Source organism: Carettochelys insculpta, chromosome 2 (genome assembly GCF_033958435.1).
Source record: "Carettochelys insculpta isolate YL-2023 chromosome 2, ASM3395843v1, whole genome shotgun sequence".
NCBI lineage: Eukaryota > Metazoa > Chordata > Testudines > Carettochelyidae > Carettochelys > Carettochelys insculpta.
Window position 1 is genome coordinate 236,515,758 of NC_134138.1, and position 19,131 is coordinate 236,534,888.

At 42.7% G+C, this 19,131-nt stretch overlaps 1 protein-coding gene across 2 annotated transcripts in view; it reads right to left on the bottom strand.

Moving 5' to 3' along the window:
• Positions 1 to 3,890: 3,890 nt before the first annotated feature.
• The window catches only part of CFAP69 (cilia and flagella associated protein 69), a 61,197-nt gene continuing 45,956 nt past the window's right edge, over positions 3,891 to 19,131 (bottom strand). For both annotated transcript variants that reach the window (XM_074986256.1, XM_074986257.1), the window contains 7 exons: positions 18,672 to 18,864; positions 17,657 to 17,794; positions 16,698 to 16,774; positions 16,043 to 16,240; positions 11,924 to 12,010; positions 9,876 to 9,980; positions 3,891 to 4,272 (listed from right to left, as the gene is read on the bottom strand). In XM_074986256.1, the coding sequence (XP_074842357.1) occupies positions 4,096 to 4,272; positions 9,876 to 9,980; positions 11,924 to 12,010; positions 16,043 to 16,240; positions 16,698 to 16,774; positions 17,657 to 17,794; positions 18,672 to 18,864 (975 nt within the window). In that variant the 3' untranslated portion in view covers positions 3,891 to 4,095. The remainder of the gene's footprint in view (positions 4,273 to 9,875; positions 9,981 to 11,923; positions 12,011 to 16,042; positions 16,241 to 16,697; positions 16,775 to 17,656; positions 17,795 to 18,671; positions 18,865 to 19,131) is intronic.

Below are 19,131 nucleotides of genomic sequence, written 5' to 3' on the forward strand. Positions count from 1 at the left end.
GCCAGACCACCCGGCCATTCTGTCGACACAGCAGATTGCACTTGCGATCTACTTGGTAATTTGGTCGTGATCTGTCGACAGAAGTTTTTGCTGGAAGATATCTGCTGATAAAAACTTCCATTGACAGATTGCTCTAGTGTAGACATAGGCAGAGAGAGCAGCTAATAATTAGATAACTCCTAAGTAGCAATACAGTGGCAAATTTGCAATAGAGGCACAATGGAAAATTGAAATTGGTAGGTATGCAGCAGGTCACAAGCTTCTCATGTTGTTTTTTCATTAGACAAAATACATCAGCGAGATGGCTATGTGCACTAGCATAACTTTTGCCCAATAGGCCTTGAGCACCGTACATGTATCTTAAATATGAATGGTTCTGAAAAATTGGCAGGTGCCCAGCTACTAAGAGTAAAGAGTGCCATATGCAAATAATCCATTTGAAATGCCACAACCTTAATCCTTCTGGGAAACTATTTATTTTAAAAAGAAAAATGGATCATGCTTTTTCTGCTAGCCTGGCAGTTTGATTTCTATTCACACATCATGCCATTCTGCATCATACAGTCTGCATCATGTATGGAGAGTCATGAAATTACAGTAATATGAATTTAGTGAACAAAGTATTTAGTGACATGCGAGATGTTAAGTAGCTTGTCTATTGAAAATGTAAGACCACTGTTAAATTAATACCATGTACCTGAGGGATAGTCAACAATTTATTATAAAGGTCTACTTTTCTTGAGTGAGGAATAGTAAAGGCCCAGACTCCAGACAATCACTTTTCACATCACAATTATAAAATAATAATAATAATAATTACTTATAAGTAAATACACTTCACAGTCTTTTACTGGGGTTGGCAACCTGCAGCTCCAGAGCTGCATGTGGCTGTTTAAGGAGCCATTTGCGGCTCCAAGAGCTGCCACCGCTGACTCCTCTTGCAGCTCCAGAGGCTGCTGCCACAAACAAAAATCCTAAATTCAGTTGCCCACTGTTGAACCAACCGAATTTAGTTGTTGTTGTTTAAGCAGCTACAGCCGGATCCACTCAGCAGTCAGCTGTGGCAGGGAGCCTGGAAGTGAAAATCAGCTGGCAGGGAGCTGCTCTGTGGTGGGGAGTCTAAGCTGGTGGAGGGGGGTGGGGAGAGAGTGGCTAAGCCTGCCTCTGCCAGAACTGCACAACCGTGCCAAGAAGGCAGAGGAGAGAGAGCGGGGAGGCTGCGGCCGCTGCAGAAGTGTACGCGCTGAGGTGAGTTAAACCTTGGGGTGGGGGGAAGTTGAGGCTCAGAGGGGTTAAGCCTGGGGGTGGGGGAGGGAGGTTGGGTTCAGGGTATCAAGCCTGGGGGTGGGGGAGGGAGGTCAGGTTCGGGGGGTTAAGCATGGGGGTGGAGGGGGGAGTTGGGATTTGGGTGGGGGGTTAATCCTGCAGATGAGGGGCGAGCTTGCAGGAAGAGGGTGTAAAGCTTCGGGATAGGGGGTGGATTTGGGGGCTTAGGTGGGTAAAGCCTGGAGCTGGGGGTAACAACTTTCTAACTGGTACAAACCATTGTGATGTTATTTATTAAAGATGGTCTGGTATTCATGTGCATTGCAGCTCTTGAAGGATTGCTTTTGTAACTGAATTTGAAAAAAATGGCTCTTCTTGCTATTTCAGTTGCAGCCTCTGGTCTGTTCAAAAGCATCAGTCTGTCCTGTGGTCTGCTAATTGACTACCCTGATACATGTAGTCTCTGTTAACTTCTCAGTGACAGTATGTCAGGGTTTCAGAGCTGCTTACACTCAATTCCTTTATAAATCCCACAAACTAACAATGATTGACATATTTGTCAGTCTTCTATACAGAAAGCAAAATCATGCTTTGTGGCTAAATTTTCTGCAGGGGGAATTTGGGAAAAAAAAACCTTTTAAACTAAACTAGCTAGACGTAGATTAAACAGCAACAGCCAGCAGTTCCACAAGTGTTGGAAAGGGACATAGTTTAACTGATATCTCCCTCACTAAAATTATAGATGGCTGCCTTACAAAGTAACAGTTTGGGCCCATGCTTACTGCCCCTCCACAGCAGAAACTGACTGACTTCACTGGAAGGTGGAGAGCTCTTAGACCACATCTACATGAGCAGCTTTTGCTGGAAAAAACACAGAGGGCTCGTCTACACTAGCTCCCTACTTCGAAGGGAGCATGGTAAGTAGGGTGTTGGGAGTTTATTAATGAAGTGCTGCAGTGCATATGCAGCACTTCATTAAGCAAACTCCCCCCTGCGGCAACTCCAAAGTGTTAAACTTCAAAGCGCCGGCTCATGTATAGCTGCGGCTCACCTACTGGTACTTGGAAGTGCCCGGGGTACTTCTAAGTCCCTTTACTGCTCTTTCGATCTGCTTCTGTGTGTAGACACAATCTGTCAACAGAAGTTTTGCTGGGAAGTCCCTTCTGACAGTAACTTCTGTCGACAGAGCCTTCTGGTGTAAATGTGGCCTTAGAGAATTAATTATAATTAATAATGTTGGTCTGTGATTTTATGTCATTATTTCCTTTGAAATCTTCTTTATACAGATAGTAGCATACTTCAACAAATTCCTATCTTCATTTTTGTCTATAGCACCATAAAAATTCGCATCATTGGATTGTGAAGAAATACACACTCAAAAATCCCACTTCCTGGGAGTTACAGGAGTGTCTAGTTTGTGGCTAAATTCTAGAGAATTAACACAGGCTTTTTAAAATTTTTCTGTAGTCCTTTACACAGTGAGGCTACATCTACACTAGCCCAAAACTTCGAAATGGCCATGCAAATGGCCATTTCGAAGTTTACTAATGAAGCGTTGAATATATATTCAGTGCCTCATTAGAATGCTGGCAGCCACAGCACTTCGAAATTGACTCAGCTCAAGGCCGCGTGGCTTGTCCAGACGGGGCTCCTTTTTGAAAGGACCCCGGCAACTTCAAAATCCCCTTATTCCTAACAGCAGATAGGAATAAGGAGATTTCAAAGTTGCCTGGGTCCTTTCAAAAAGGAGCCCCATCTGGACAAGCCATGCCAATTTTGAAGTGCTGCGGCTTCCGGCATTCTAATGAGGCGCAGAATATGTATTTCAGTGCTTCATTAGTAAACTTTGAAATGGCCATTTGCATGGCTATTTTGAAGTTCTGGGCTACTGTAGACGTGGGCTACTGTAGACGTGAATGTTGTGTTTCTTCTGAGACCTTTTTGATCGAGGGTGGAGAAGACAGATTCTATACACAGCTGAAGTAATTTATGTCGAAGTGTTGGGATGGCTACAAATTGCAAGGTCAATCAGGGGCACAGGTGGCAGACCTGTAAGGGGGTAGGACGCACACACTGATCTTTGCTGAAGTTATCTCAGCAAAAGGGACTGTTGCTCATGGAGGGGGACCAGCAGGGCTCGGGATTTTTCTCCACAGAGGCTGGGGTCAGACTGGCATGCTTCTCTGTCAAGAAAGAGTTTGGGCAATAGTCAGAGAAGGAACTGATGGACCAAGATGAGTGGAACCCTGTGGAACAAGGGAGAACAGGATAGTCAGAGTATCTTCACTTGCCTGAGAGTTGGTAGGTTCTACATGGGGAAACTGACAACTGATTTCTGAAACCCTAATGCCAGGGCTGAGCAGCTCTGGAAAAGAGGCTAAATGGACTGGTGGTACACTCACAAGGGTAATGGGGAAAAAGGAAAACTATCTAGGTAGCCCTGATGTATGGGCCAAGAATTTAATGTTATGTCCGACATCCTCAAGGAAGGGGTTCCTTAATGGCCACAGATGGAGTGTCTACTTTACTGTTCCTGGGGCACAGGTATGCAACTATTTGGATTGAGTATTGAGGCAAGCAAATATGGCTCAATAATAATCAGAATCAATGGACCTATGAAACACATGCTGCATGGGGATTCTTTATTCTTGTCTTCCAGGTGGTTACATTTTTGTTTGTAAAGTAAAAATATATTTTCATCTATAATTATTAATCTCACAAGATCTTCTATATATTTAATCAAAGAAATATAAATAGATTATATCTTACAAATAGTATTTGGAATTATATTAACTAAAAAAATACAAAGCACAAAGTACAGGATAACGTTTACTTTACAGATACTGAATTTTTCTTGTATGGGGTCAACACTTTAATTCCTTTGATCTTTTGTAAGGCTCCTCCACGAACCGAGAGCTTTCTAAGTGCAAGGTCTGTGTCAGCCAAAGGCCCTCCAGTTAATTCAGAAGGTGTACTTTCTACAGTTACCAAGCGACCAGATGCAATCTAGAAAACAAAACAAATGGCTTGACATTTATATTAGTCTTTACAATGAAAGTTAAATCACAGGCCTTGTCTTTTCAAAATGCTACCTGGAAGCTGGTGATGCAATGAATGTTTCCCAGCTCCTCTCAAAACACTCTTTAAACAATGTAAAAATTACTCCATCAGTAAAGTAGGTTGAACAGCTTCTTGTCTGGTATGTTTATGCACTATGCTGCTCAGCCCTTATGTAGGATCTTAAACTTGTAAGCAAAGAAACTTCAAGTATTTTAGTGAACAAATAGATATGTGGATTGTAATGTACTGGTCAGATGGCTTCTTTAGGCTGATTTGTAGAAGAGGATGAGAACAGCATTTCCCTTGTTAGAGTTCAAGATAATTCTGTAACTGATTCCCAGAATCCCTAGCTAGATATGTTATGGCATCATATCACTCCGAAAGCTCTCTCCACCAGGCTTGATTGTGCCTTAATAATGAGGAAATAATTAAAACCTCTTGCCCTGATAGTCTTCTAACTGCTCTCATCTATTGTCTCCACAACAATTAGACAAATGAAGACAGTTAATGGCTTGTGAGGGATTCCTGGGGCGGGGAGGGGTGGGGCGGGGCGGGGGGGAATTTGACACAGACAAAGACAAGAATTTGACACAGATTGGCTTCTAGAGGTGATATGCAGAAGATCAAGAGACCCCCCAGTGTTTTTTCCTTTATATTATCTATCTTTACACCTGAGCAGGTTAAAACCTTGGATGCCTCTATTTCAATTTGGATACCTCAGGAGAAAAGCCCAGAATTCTCAGGTATGAATGGGAGAGTCTAACTGTGTAGTCTCTACCAAACAAACCAAGAACATATGGAGCTCTGAGACTACATTTGGTTACTCACCGGTCTTCTACAACAACCCAATCTAGATTCTAATCTTCTCAGCCCTGGAGGACATTCTAGTGGAGGGGATCTGCGTGCAAGGGCAAAAATTTCTTCCACAAATACGGGATACAAATTGCCAGCAATGTGTGAAATTTGTAATTCTCCAGTAGAGTATTTGATGAATGATGTGCTGTTAATAAACTTATTTATAACCGTTGTACAGCATGGACTCATCTCTCCCTGATTTTCTGTCTGCTACAGATGCTGAAGCTACAATTCAGGGGCAACTTGTCCAAAATATTCAAATGAAATGACCTGCTACATCTTGTCTGCTCAACAGGTTCCCACATGATTACAAGCAGAACCTAGAAGCCCTGAACTGCTTTCATGATTGGAATGGCTATTTTCTTCTTTTCCGCTCAGTTTCAAAATGTTAGATAGCAAGTGTTTTCCTGGACTGTCAAGAGTTGAGGATACAGAGACTCCGTTATGCTCCCAGTAAGCTCTGAAGTTTTCTGATGAAAATATAACTGTACATACACTCACATAAGGTAATAAAGAAAAGGGAACAGACTTGGATTAAATTTGAACCTTCTTTTTCCAAAGACTTTATCTTCAGCCACATCAGATGGGACAACCATGAAGGAATGGATAATTGGAAAGGAAGTCTCTTCTGAAGTCATGAAGAGTTGCTTAGGTCTTCCCAGTGACAGATGCCACAAAGTCTGTAGCTCTTCAAATATTTCATTATCTCTTCAGTGATAATCAAAGTACAGATACCACAAGGGGATAACAGGGGACCTGAACTCCAAAAACTTAGTAAACAAATCAACTGGATGCATACAATATTATGAGTTTTGTCACTGCATGACCTGTAACCTGTGGTATCTTAATAATATGCAGTTATAGCTCATCAACCTAATACCAGTTTTAGGCCCCCCTCTACAGAAAGGATGTGAACAAACTGGAGAGAGTCCAGTGAAGGGCAATGAAAATGATTAGGGGGCTGAGGCACAGGACTTAACGAGAGGCTGAGGGAAGTGGGCTTACTGAGTCTTAAGAAGAGAAGAATGAGAAGGTATTTGATATCCACCTGAAACTACTTGAAGCAGGGTTCCAAAGAGGATGGAATCAGGCTATTCACAGTAGTGGTAGATCACAGAACAAGAAGCAGTGGTCTCAAGTTGAAGTGGGGGAGGTCTAAGTTGGATATTAGGGAAAACTACTTCACTAGGAGGGAGGTGAAACATTGGAAGGGGTTGTCTAGGGAGTTGGTGGAATCTCCAGCCTTAGAAGTTTTTAAGGCCAGGTTTGACAAATCCCTAGCTGGGATGATTTAGTTGGGGTTGACCCTGCTTTGAGCAGAGGGCTGGAGTAGATGACCTCCTGAGGTCTCTTCCAACCCTAATCTTCTGTGATTCGATCATTAGTTCATTGTGACTCACACGCTCCACACAGTTTGCACAACATACATCTGCTGGGGTGGGGTAAAAATAAAGAAATGGTTTATTTACTAGAAAAGCATAAATGCAAAGATGAAATAGTAAGGAAAAGCAAACACATGCAAGCTAAACTGAAAATAAAGATGTAATTTCAGGCTTTACATTTCCATATTAGCTAAATTCCATTTTCTAAAATAAGCTACCTATGGCCTCTGAACAGTTTCTCAGCATATGCCCTGCCACAGACAGAATCTAGCTTTTCATGGACCACAACATACCTACATGCTAACCCTGAGTGTCTGGATGTCCTTCATTTCAAACTTTTAAGGATTTGCATTTTTTCCCTTTCTCTCAGCTATATCTACATTATGAGCTAAATTTGAATGTATTAAAATCGATTTTGTAACGCTGGGTTTTATAAATGTAAGTATCCTTGCCTCTCCACAAATTCTCCACAAAGTCGACTTATTGCTGCCACACTCAATCACCAAATATCTATTGTTGCAGCAGTGCACTGTGGGAACCTATCCCATGGTTCCCTCAGCTCCGTAGCATTCTGTGTATTTTTGCTTGTGTAGGATGGGAAAAAAAAAAGAGCCCTGCAACTGGTTGTGAGTATATCATGTCATTGTCCCACATCTGCCCTCGTTCCCCTCCCGTGGAAAACAAACAGCCATTTTTCCAGAAGGAAAGAAGGAAAAGTAGGGCATCAACAAAGATCAACAAATTAAGTGACATCTCCGGCTTCTATAACTGAATTGCTTTTTGTAACTGAAACATCAAAGATTTTACAAAAAGCAGCAGGTGTTTGTATCTTCTCAATGGGCCCTCCAGCCACTTTTCTTTTTCTTAAGGGGGCCATTTGATAAGAAATCTGCCAAAAGAAACAAAGACTGAAAAGAAAACATCAACAAAGATCACCAAATTAACTGAAATCTCTTGCTTTTATAACTGAAATATCAAAGAATTTACTAAAGCAGCAGGTGCCTGTGTCTTCTCAGCCAGCCCTCCAGCCACTTTTCCCTGTCTTAAGGAATTTCCAAAGCTTGAAGAAAGAGAATCACAGCAAAGGTTAGAAAAAAGATTTTTGGTTTCCCACTACAGTACGCTACACAGAGTTGTCCAACAGTGGGGATGGGGCTCACCAAATTTCCACAAGCAGTGTTGCTCAGACGGTGGGGGTTGGGGTGGAGGGGAAGCCCCGACTGACAGTTCGGGGGCTGGCCCCCTTCATCCCATAGGGGGTTGGTTTTGGGGGATCAGTGCATGAAGGGCCAGTTGAGATAGTCCCGTCAGTATTGCTCAGGCAGGGGAGCGGGGAGCAAAATTCTGGAGATCCATGGCAGTGGCAATGACCCTACTGATGCACCTGAGCTGTCGTAATGTGTCTGGTGAAAAGGCCCTAAGCTGACTGCAAAGAGCTCTCCTGTCAGTATAACAAAACAACCTCTGCAAGAGGCAGTAGCTGTGTAGGCAGGAGTAACTCTTCTGCTGAGATAGTGCTTTCCACACCGGCACTCAGGTCAGAGTAACTTGGGCCGCTGTCGGGGGTGGCTTATTAACATCCCTGAGAAACATAAGTTACATCAACATATAGGCTATGTCTACACTAGCACACTACGTCGAAGTAGCCTATTTCGATGTAAGAACATCGAAATAGGCTACTTCGACACGTATCGTCTACACATCCTCCAGGGCTGCTGCCATCGCCGTTCAACTTTGAAGTAGTGACGGAGAACGTCGAAAGGAGCCACCCCAAAAGGAAATACAGAGCGTCTACACACACAAGCGCTCCCCGTCGAAATAAGGGGCCAGCAAAGTCCCAAGCTGCTCCTTTAAAGGGCCCCTCCCAGACACACTCGGCCTGCACAGCATGAGATCCACAGAGCCGACAACCGGTTGCAGACCCTGTGCACACAGCATGGACCCCCAGCTGCAGCAGCAGCAGCAGCCAGAAGCCCTGGGCTAAGGGCTGCTGCATGCGGCGACCACAGAGCCCCACAAGGGCTGGACAGAGCGTCTCTCAACCCCTCAGCTGATGGCCGCCATGGAGGACCCCGCTATTTTGAAGTAGCGGGACATGGATCGTCTACACACACCCTACTTCGACGTTGAACGTTGAAGTAGGGCTCTATTCCCATCTTCAGATGGGAATAGTGATTTCGACGTCTCGCCGCCTAACGTTGATTTCAATGTCAAAATAGCACACGGCATGTATAGATGCGATGCCTGTTATTTCAACGTTGTACTGGCTACTTCAAAGTAGCCAGTTGGTGCAGATGCACTCATAAAGCAGTGTATACTAGCCCTTTGTTCTTCAAGCCTGGGGTTTGCTTTTTAGTTTCAAGTTGTTTCAGTGTTTTCCCATTTCCCAAAGCCTTTTTTCTAATTGGACAATGGACAGATACTTGAAGTTAGTTTTGTGTAAAAAACTGACTGCCATTTCTTTCCTCTAGCATACTTGAAATTTTAATACTGGACATGAACATATTATTGTATATATTTTCATACACAGATTCATAACCACAGCTTGTACACACATCTTAGTGATTGCCAAGTTCAGAACATTGCAACCATTCATAAAAGATCTTACCTGGCATGTTTTTATGCACAACAACATTGCATACAATCAGTTGATTCAAGTGCTTATTTTTTGTGGTTCAAAACCCTTGTTCCCCCCTTGGGGTATCTGGACCCTGACTGGCACACTCACTTAAAAGATAAACCCATAACTGATAGGATCTACATTCCTGAATTTCTTTATAGTACCATTCGATCACAGAGACCTTCTCTGACCAATTTCGCTTTCTTGATGCCTGTGGATGTGTGATAGTGATTGAAGTGGTGCTTACGGCTCTGTGCAGACAGCTACCTAAAAGACTGGATGTAACATCCATCAAGAATGCTTTCAGAACTCTTTCATGGTATCTGCAGGCTCAAGGAGTAACAGCTACATGGATGAAAAAGGCCTTTGTGATAAAAACCCTTTTCTGAAGCATCAAAGGCAACAAAACATGTTCACTCACAATGGACATCTATCTGCTAAAAAGGTGCAGTGCTTTAATTTCACATACTTGTGGTCATTGAGGACATTCTTAAAGCAACTTTGGAAAAGAGGGGAGTGGATAGAAGATTGAATAGACTGAGCTCAACTCGGTTTGGGAACTGTCAGGGAGCTTAATATATATTAAAAAAAACAACCAAACAAAAACTAATTCTTGAGCCTAAACTGTACTATTTTATTTCCATTAGTTTAATTATTGTGAGTTAAGCTAAATGCCTGGAAACTTTACTTACTGTTGTATTTAGGCCTTTAATTTCAGTTGAGTGGAGTGTTGCATTTTGTGGTCTTGACTTTGATCTGGAAGCTTGTATAGATTTTTCCTGAAGCCTTTTTGCTTTCTAAAGATATTTAGGAAATGAAGAGTTATTTTTATGAGAACCAACATGCACCACATGCAATCAGACAGAAATGTGCAATTAGTACAACAAAATAAAACATGAAAGGTCATTTCTATTCACTTCTGACAAATATGAATAATGGGAACGTAAAGTTTGTAATAAGAGCTGATTAATCAAAAATCTGTTGGAAAATGACACAATTTGGTATTGCAGCCAGGAGATAAGAAAAATGACAAACAGCATAAGTGTGGCCATTATTACTCTGATTTGGGAATGTGATCTAGTAGTAAGAATAGGGAGTGGGAGTCAAGACTCTGGACCTTTCTTTGTAGCTCAGCCACTCAAACTGTGCTCTTGCATTCGTCCTTTGTCTTCTCTATACCTCAGTTTACTCACCTCTGAGATGGAAGTGATACTACAGACTACCTCAGAAGAAGTGTGTTGTAAAAATTAAGCATTCATAGAGGCTGAGACACAGACCTATCTATAACCAGTAGTTGAGGGGCAAAAGAAACAGAAAATTCATGAGAACCGTCCTTTCCCAGGCTGCTCAACATCTTCCCAAAATGCAAGTTTTCCTTTTGTGTTTTGAATTTGCATGGTGGACTGACATGAACCAGAACAGGCCGGCTTGCGGCACAGCTAGTATCTGACTGAACAGAATGTTTGCTAGATAATGAGCCCAGAGGTTAAAAAAAATCTTTTTGCAGTAAGTTTTTCTCCTTTGCTTAGTTTCAGTTGAATTCATGACTGCTCTTACATACTTCTCATCAGTAGATCTCAAAGCTCTTCACAATCTTTAATGCATTCATCTTCGCAACACCCGTCAAATCATCCCCATTTTGCAGGCAGGGAACTCAGGCACAGATGGAATAAGGAACTTACCCCGGTCACACACTAGATCTGTGGTGGAGCAGAGAACTAGACCCTGGATCTCTCAAGTACTAGGGAAGTGAGCCAGTCCTACTGTTAGAATATTACTACAGTCAGGCTTGAGTCCAGCTGCAATTTCTATATTCAGTGTCATGGAGATATACCTATCTCATAGAACTGGAAGGGACTGTCAGAGGTCATTGAGTCCGGTCCCCTGCACTCACAGCAGGATCTGTCACCATCCCTGATGGATTTTTTTAAAAAAATCTTTTTGCCCCAGATCCCTACTTAAATGGCCCCCTTGAGGGCTGAACTCACAACCCTGGGGTAGCATGCAAATGCTCAAACCACGCAGCTATCTCTTTCCTCCTTCCCTATTATATTCAGTTCACATTCACAGCCTGGTAGAGTGACAAAGTCAGTCCTATTCCTGGGCCTCTGTTCAGTCCATGAGGACCACTCAAGGGCCCAGTTGCCCTCGCTGGGGCGAGGGGTGGTCTGGGGAGAACCCAGCCCCCACCCACTCATGCCGGGTTCTGGCCCAGGAACCCTGTGCAGCTGCCAATGGGAGGAGCTGATTCCCTTAGCCCTTGGCACAACAACTCTCCTCCCTGGGCCACTTCCCCAGATGATTCCCCCAGTACGTTCTCCAGGCCGTAGCAGTCACGAGTCCTCACTCTCGATCTGTAGAAGCTCCCGCTCTCCCTCTGTGATCTCCGGTGTTCCCGCTGCTCTCCTCTGCTCCTCTCAAACCTGTTCTCGCTCACTACTCCTGTCTCCTTGCGTCTCTCTGCTCACCTCTCACACTCTCCCTGCCCTTCCCACCATGAAGGGTTTTTAAAGGCCTCTTATTAGTCCAGTCATTGGGCCTAGCTGGCCTTAATTAGACTGAGCAATCTCCCACCCAGCTGCCTGTGATTGCCCTGCAGGCCCTTCTGCTTGTTTGGGGTCCCCCTGAGAGGCACTCTACCCTGGCCCTGACACAGCAGTCAATACCAAATAAAACTGCTTGGAACTGTTCAATGACATAACAACATTGCCAATATAAATTCCATCCCAAAACATCTTACCTTTAAAGCCACATAATTTGATGTCCGAGTTAAGAAATCTTCCCAGAATTTATTCACCATTTCTTTCTGCTTATGGATAGCTTGAATCTACAAGATAACAAGAGCTTTGAGGTGGTAACACACTGTATTTCCATTAATTGGACTGAATTCCTTGCTCCTGATGCTTGGGCAATGCTTCCATCTATCTATTTACCCTCATTTTGCTGCCTCCATTGTGCCTATTTCCAACACAGCACTTTTCTTTTGCCTGGAAGCATGAGTGGGATCAGTGCCACACTAATACTGACTGGAGGAAAATGCTAGAGAAAGTTGCGTTTTTCTTCCTGCCTAGTAAAGACAAAGCACATCCCCTCTGTTGCAAACCAACTTTTCACTTCCCCTCAAGATGATGAAGAGGCCCTAGCAAGCAACAATGACAGCTCTGTGATTGAGGAAGAATGCCTTCATTCAATCCTACCTGCTTGAAAGCTGCATGGAACAGGAAACAGAGATTAAATCAGTTACGGTGGAGAAAACAGATAAGAAAGGGAGAGGGAATTACAATTATGAAACAAACAGGAAGATCTTCTGGAGGGTTAAAAGAAAGAAGCTGTATGTTCTGCATAGTGGTAAGGAGGAAAATATGAGGTCAGGGAGAAAGAGGCCTGCCCTAACTTAGGAACTGAGAGAAATGGAGATTGTGGAAGTATTGATGGCAAGGCAATCAGGAGGGTATCTTCTGTCCTCTTTTTGAACATACCAGATAGGCATCAGGGAACTGCTTCTCTTGAAGGAAATAGGCAAATAGTGAGCACCTTCTGGAGAAGGCTGTTACATGGGGATTGCAGATCTTAGGGACAGGTCCAGGCCATAGGTTCAGATAAGCAGTTTAACTTTGGGATATTGATCTAGTTCCAACTCTTCTGAGGCCCTGAAACATTCTAAAAATTTCTGGAATAGACACAAAACTCTAGGGCTACAATTACACTAGTGAGTTTTGCCAACAAAACCCCAATTTTGTTGACAAAACTGGTGGAACGTCCACATGCAAAATGCATTTTGTCTCAGCCACGAGGTGTAATGCTGCTGTCAACAGATTCTTTTGACAAAAAAGCTGTGGACACTCCTGGGGGCCTTCTCTCGACAGATTGGGCATCCAGAACAATGGGCATCCCTATCTGCTGTGCTTCGGGGTGCCTCTTTTGTCGAGAGAGCAGCCAAGCTTTGGTGCGACTGCACTCTGTTGACAGAAGTTTGTCAGGAAATCTCTTCCAACAGTGACTTCTGGCCACAGATCACTGTAGTGTAACCATAGCCTAGGGAACTGGGGCTCTAATGGCCTCCACACCGTCACTTTCTTTGAAGATCTGGCTCTGGAATATTTTTAGAATATTGATATCTACACGCATATTTAAAGTAAACAATCTAGTAATCAGAACTTTTATATTACATGTGCTGCTTTAGGGATTAATTTTTATTGTGATTTCCTTACTTTAATTGCCCAATTTATTTCAATTTATAACCTAACCAGTGCACTACAATAGGTCATAGATGAAATGTAAAATGGACAGCTCCCTACCCCACTTGGCTGCAATTACTTTCTTTAGGAAAGGTTCCAACTGAATTTTGGCATATCCGAGCTGGTCATGTAAACGAGAGGTAGGCCCATTTCCCCTCCGTCCCAGTAAAAACAGTTTATTCACTAGAAAATGAAGTTTCAGTCTTGACCATTTGTAAATTTGTGTCTGGTTCATCACATAGTTTGGACTGAACTGAAGAAGCTGAAATACTTTGAATGTTGAAATGAAATGTTTCATTGTGATCTGAAAAATTCTCTCTCTCTTGGGTTTTTTGACAGAAGCAAGCAAAAACATTCTCAAAATATCATGAGTGGGGCTTGTGCTTCCCTTACAAGCTTTAGCTCAATGAGCAGAGCATTTACCTGTGATGTGGAAGACTTGGGTTCTCCCTCATGGGAGAAAGGATCTCAACCCTGGTCTCCCATAGGGTTGTTAGGGGTTTGGTTTTCAATTGGAAAACACAGTCAAAAAGGTACCCTGTGGCTGATTGGGCCATTAAAAATCCAGTAGACAGGGCTGGCAGGCGCTCTGCCTGGCTCCCTGGAAGTGGCAACATTCTTCTTGTCTCCTAGGCAGAGGGACAGCCACTGGGGCTCCACACATGGCCTCTGCTGTGCAACATGCACTGATAATGCCTGCAGGTGGAGGTAGCATGTAGAGCTGCCTGGCTGTGCCTTTGCCTAGGAGCAAAGTATAGGTCATGGCAGGGAGCAGGGAGCCATCCATGGCAAGTGCCACCTGACTCAAGCCCCCTTCTGCAACCAAACTCCCTTCCATAACTCAAACCTTCTGTGCTCCAAGCCCCTGCCCCAGCTTGGAACCCCTTCCTGCACCTGAACCCATTGGCCTCAGTCTGGAGCCTCCTCCTGCACCCCAAACTCCTGCTTCTCCTCCTCATTCCCAGCCCAGAGCCCCTCCCCGACTCAGAAGCTCCTCACCCAGGCCACAACCCAGATCCCACATCTCCTGCTGACACAATCACCCACTTCTACACCCAACCCCTTGTGAATTAGGGGAAGGGAGTGAGAGTGACAGAGCAAAAGAAGATGGAGTGGGGCTGAGCCTCCCAGAAGGGGCAGGGCAGGACACGTGCTCAGTTTTATGCAATTAGAAAGTTGGCAACTCTAGTTTCCTGTATGCCAAGTGAGTGTGCTAGGCACTGTGTCAAAGGTTATAAGGAAAGTACTACCTCCATCTTTACCTCCTCCAGCCATTTTGTGACTCCCTTCTTGTGCTTCCACAAACATGAGCAAACTCCAAACTATTTATTGGGGGATTGTACCGAAATGTTTTATTTTGACATTACTGAAACATTTAGATTTGATGTTTTTTATTTTGGTAACATCAGACTGTTTGCTTAATTTTGGTGTGAAATACTTTTGGATTTTTCAATGCACTGAAAATTTCCAAAAAATGTAATTTTTAGTTTGATCCCAGATGATTTCCCTTCCCCCTCCCAGTGAACCAAAAAAGTCCATTATTCATCCCACTTTATTAAACTGTTATGAAACCGTTTTTACTATTAATCCTGTTTTAACTAGGGCTGTTAATTAACACGTTAATGTTTGTGACTAAAACAGGGCTGACTTAACATGCTAAAAATATAATGTGTTAATTATGGGGCTTAATGACTATTAACTGACAGCCCTATTTTAAAGTGTGCATGCCAGCGGGGCTCCCATCCCTGGGGCTGCTGGGGTCCCTCCAGCCCTGTCTGGGTCCCCGGTGTTGGAGCTGGCAGCAGGGCTCACAGGCCTGGAGCTGACAGGGTTCCCTCCACCCTGGCTAGGTCCCAGGGACTGGAGCTGCCAATGGGGCTCTCAGTCCTGGAGCTTCTGGAGTTCCCCTGACCCCAGATGGGTCCCTGCAGCTGCAGGGCTGCCAGCGGATCTTGAGACTATGGGGCCGCTGGCAGGGCTCCGTGCCATAGCTGGCTCCCAGCAGTGGGACTGTCCCTGGCTGGGGGAACCATGGGAGCCACGCAGCTTGGAGCCTGGGGGTGGAGCCCCGCCAGCAGCCTGGTAACCATGAGACCCTGCGATTAATTTTTAATCATGTGATTTATCGCGATTAATTTTTTAAAATCGCTCGACAGCCCTAGTTTTAACTTAATTTTGGAGTGCAAAATCTGCTAGTGTAGATACGGCTCTTAATATTTCACTATGAGAAAGAGATCTATTTGTGATGGTTGCTCTACAATTATTACAATCTTGACCTTCTTCTGTAAAAAAGGAGAGAGAGACTGAACAACCAGTGGTATTACTACTGTGACCCTTACACTACTATTTTGATTCTACCAGTGATGATAAATTGCACAGGGGTTTGTTTGTTGCACAGTGCTAATTAAATATTGACAAAAATTATACAATACCTGAGAACTAAAGTTAAGTTTTTGAAAATTATTTCACTTTAACTGCTTTTGAAATCAGTATAGACTACCTTAATGTAAGCAGATGTGACTTTGAACTTTCTTAAACAAGAGAATCTTACTACTATAAGCAGCAAAATAATTTATACTGAAACAAATGGGCTTTTCATCTATAAATACTTCACATCTGACCTCGGAATAAGCCTTTTCTTCCTCGTGGAGTTCTTGGCGCTGTTGACTTTTAAGCACGTCAGTCTGGAGAGTGGCAACCATCTTTCCAACATTTTCTGATGCCTCCGAAATAACTTTTAGTGCTTCCTCATCAGGAGTGACTGGTCGGAAGTTTTCTTCTTTCAGTTCTTCACATATTTCACTCCACACTTCTGCAACCTTTGCGTTAAACACACAGGTTATGTTAGTAAAAGGCTGAAGGTTTATTTCTGAAAGTTCCAGTGACTGAAAATACAATTTACTTATCCTCTTCCACCTTCCTTTTTGTTAAATGTTATTCTCCAGCATGCTTACACTGGGCTTGTCTTCAGGGAGTTGAACCAAGGTGTGAATCTGCAGCCACACACTCTTTTTTAGCACAAAAACTGCCTTGTGGGAGTGCTAACAAGTTGCCATAGTGCCTGTGCACATGCACATGTTTGTGTGTGTATACATGCATGGGGACTCAAGAAGAATAAATCAGAAAAAAACTTGGGAGGATTATGTGTTAAATCTGATTGATAAGATATACATTGCAATACGCAATTGGTTTTTCAGCTGTAATACATTTTTGTCTGGTTTTTATTTTTTGTGTAGCACATACTACTAAATTTATAACATTTTAAAAAATACTCACTTTAAAGTCAAGATACCGACGTATGATAGCAAGTGTGACAAAATCCTTAGCAGACAAACCAGGCAAAGATTCAAAGCCTAAAAAGTATTGTTTATTATTAGATATGAATCACATCACAGATTTGCCTTCAAATATAAGACAATATGCCAAGGCACTAAGGAGCACTGGGAGAGGGCAGAGGAAGTAGTTTAAGGGTGTGCTGAAGGCACATATGAAAAAGTGCAGCATCGGTCCTGACACTTGGAAGAACCTTGCCCAAGACAATCCTCCATGGAGAGTGGTAATCCATGAGGGGGGTGGCACAATTTAAGAGGTCCTGCAGCAGTTCAGATAAGGAGAGGCCAAGAAGAAGAATGGAAAAATCTGTCCCTTGGCCAAGAGAGATCAACACCTGCTCCTTCTATGATAAGGCCTGAGTCTCCAGAATTGGGCTGATCAGCCATCAGTGGACTAACAAATGGGGGGGTGACATGAAGACATCCTACTCATTATTGAGTGACCACTGACTGAGTTAAACTAAGTCAGATCCATAAAGGATAGATGTAGCTATCCTTGTTTCCTTATTGAGAAGCGTGATACTGGTTTTCCAGCAAAGTGATGAATCATGAAGGAGCAGAGCCATTCAGCTGAAAAGTAGCCAACAGGAGAGTCAGACAACAGAGATCTAGTACATTCCTTTCAGCAATTTGTACTAAGAGCTTCTGCTAACACTTGAACTCAGTCTTGAAAACAGAACGACACTAGTATTTTATAAAATGTTACTAAGAATAAATATAAACAGAGAGAGGGGAAGTAGGGTGTGGGTACTATGGCTCTGAATTCTCACTTCTGTGCATGGATGAATTTCAATAACATCTAACCTGAACGCATATATAGCAATGGCCTTGTGGTGGTGCAGGTAAAGAAAAATGTTCAAATTTGACAAATGTGAAAACTGGGGGGCAATGTGTGGTACTTACCTAGCTTGCATAATACAGAATAAATTTTTGCCCTCATATTTTCAGATACTTCCACAATAGCAATGGTGGGGCAGTTGGCAGGCATTGGGATCACTCCTTGCTGTTCTTGGAAACTGCCAACTAGAGGTTTCTTTACACCTAATAATTTCACAACAGACAAGTGAGCAAGTGTCAGGTTACACATTATTAAACTTAAAAGAATCTTTAATTTTTTTTTAAAAATAGGGTATATGGTTTCAGGTTAGCCAACCCACTGCAGCGCCTTGGAGACAAACAGATTTATCTGACAAAGTGTTTTTACCCATGAAAGCTTGCGCCCAAATAAATCTGTTAGTCTCTCAGATACCACAGGACTTCTTATTGTTTTTGCACATACAGACTAACAATGCTACCCCCTGAGACTTATATATGGGTATGTTTCACTATTTATTCTTGGTCACCTCTTCCAAAATTGGGGTAGTCATATCTTCTTTAGTGTATACCCACATAAAAATGGAATAACTCATTTGATTTGGTGTGTGATAGGGCATAATTTGGGCCAAGAAATATGATTAATACTGATAACTTCTTGTGACAATAAAACCTTCCCTTTCTTCTCATTTCACATTTGCTCTCTGTATACGTCATTTGCAAGAAGCTCTCAGCATTAGCTGGAAACTACTTTCAAGTATACTTGAAAATACAGCGTAGAACACTTCTTAAGGACACAGTTGATATATGGATGCAGAATGATGCTCAACTGTCAATCATTAAAAAGGAATGGACAGTTAAGGCTATGAAGGATAGCGCTCTTGCCGTATAATGAAGCAAATGCCACCTAGTGGCAAATCTGTGTAACAAAATTAAAACTTTATATGAAGGTATATTGAACTTGGTCAGTTGAAGAAGCACTCACTAAGGAAAGAGATTTTCTGTAATTTACTTACATTTCAAGGACTCAAATGCTAGAATGATTTATTTTCTACTTTAGTCAATGGAATTGCACGCAGATGGTTGTAAGTCTGCTAACGCTTACCAACAATTCTTCCATCTTGATCATGTTTGACTCCTAGCTCCAATTCCTCTTGCTTCCACAATTGTATTAAAAGACTAGCTGCAGTCTGATTTTTTTTCCCCCGCCAGGCGTTGATATGAGAAGCAGTTTTAGAATTGTCACAAAATTCAACCAATATTCCAAGAATTAGATTGCATATGTTCTTTTGTTTTAACTTTGTCAAGGATAAGGGAAAAGAGTTGAAAGTAGTTTAGAACACAAAGAAAGTCCATCTTCATAACCAAAACAGAGAAATCCTATGAAACAACGATTCAAACCTGGTCACCAAAATTACTTCCACTAAACTTGCACATGTTCTTATATGGGGAAGGCTCATAAGCTTCCTGTGAGCACCTTAGGTTGACAGTGCTAACCATATATCTAAAAAGTACCTTCTACGGCCCTAATTCATTGAAGTACTTAAAGACCTGCTTAAGTATAT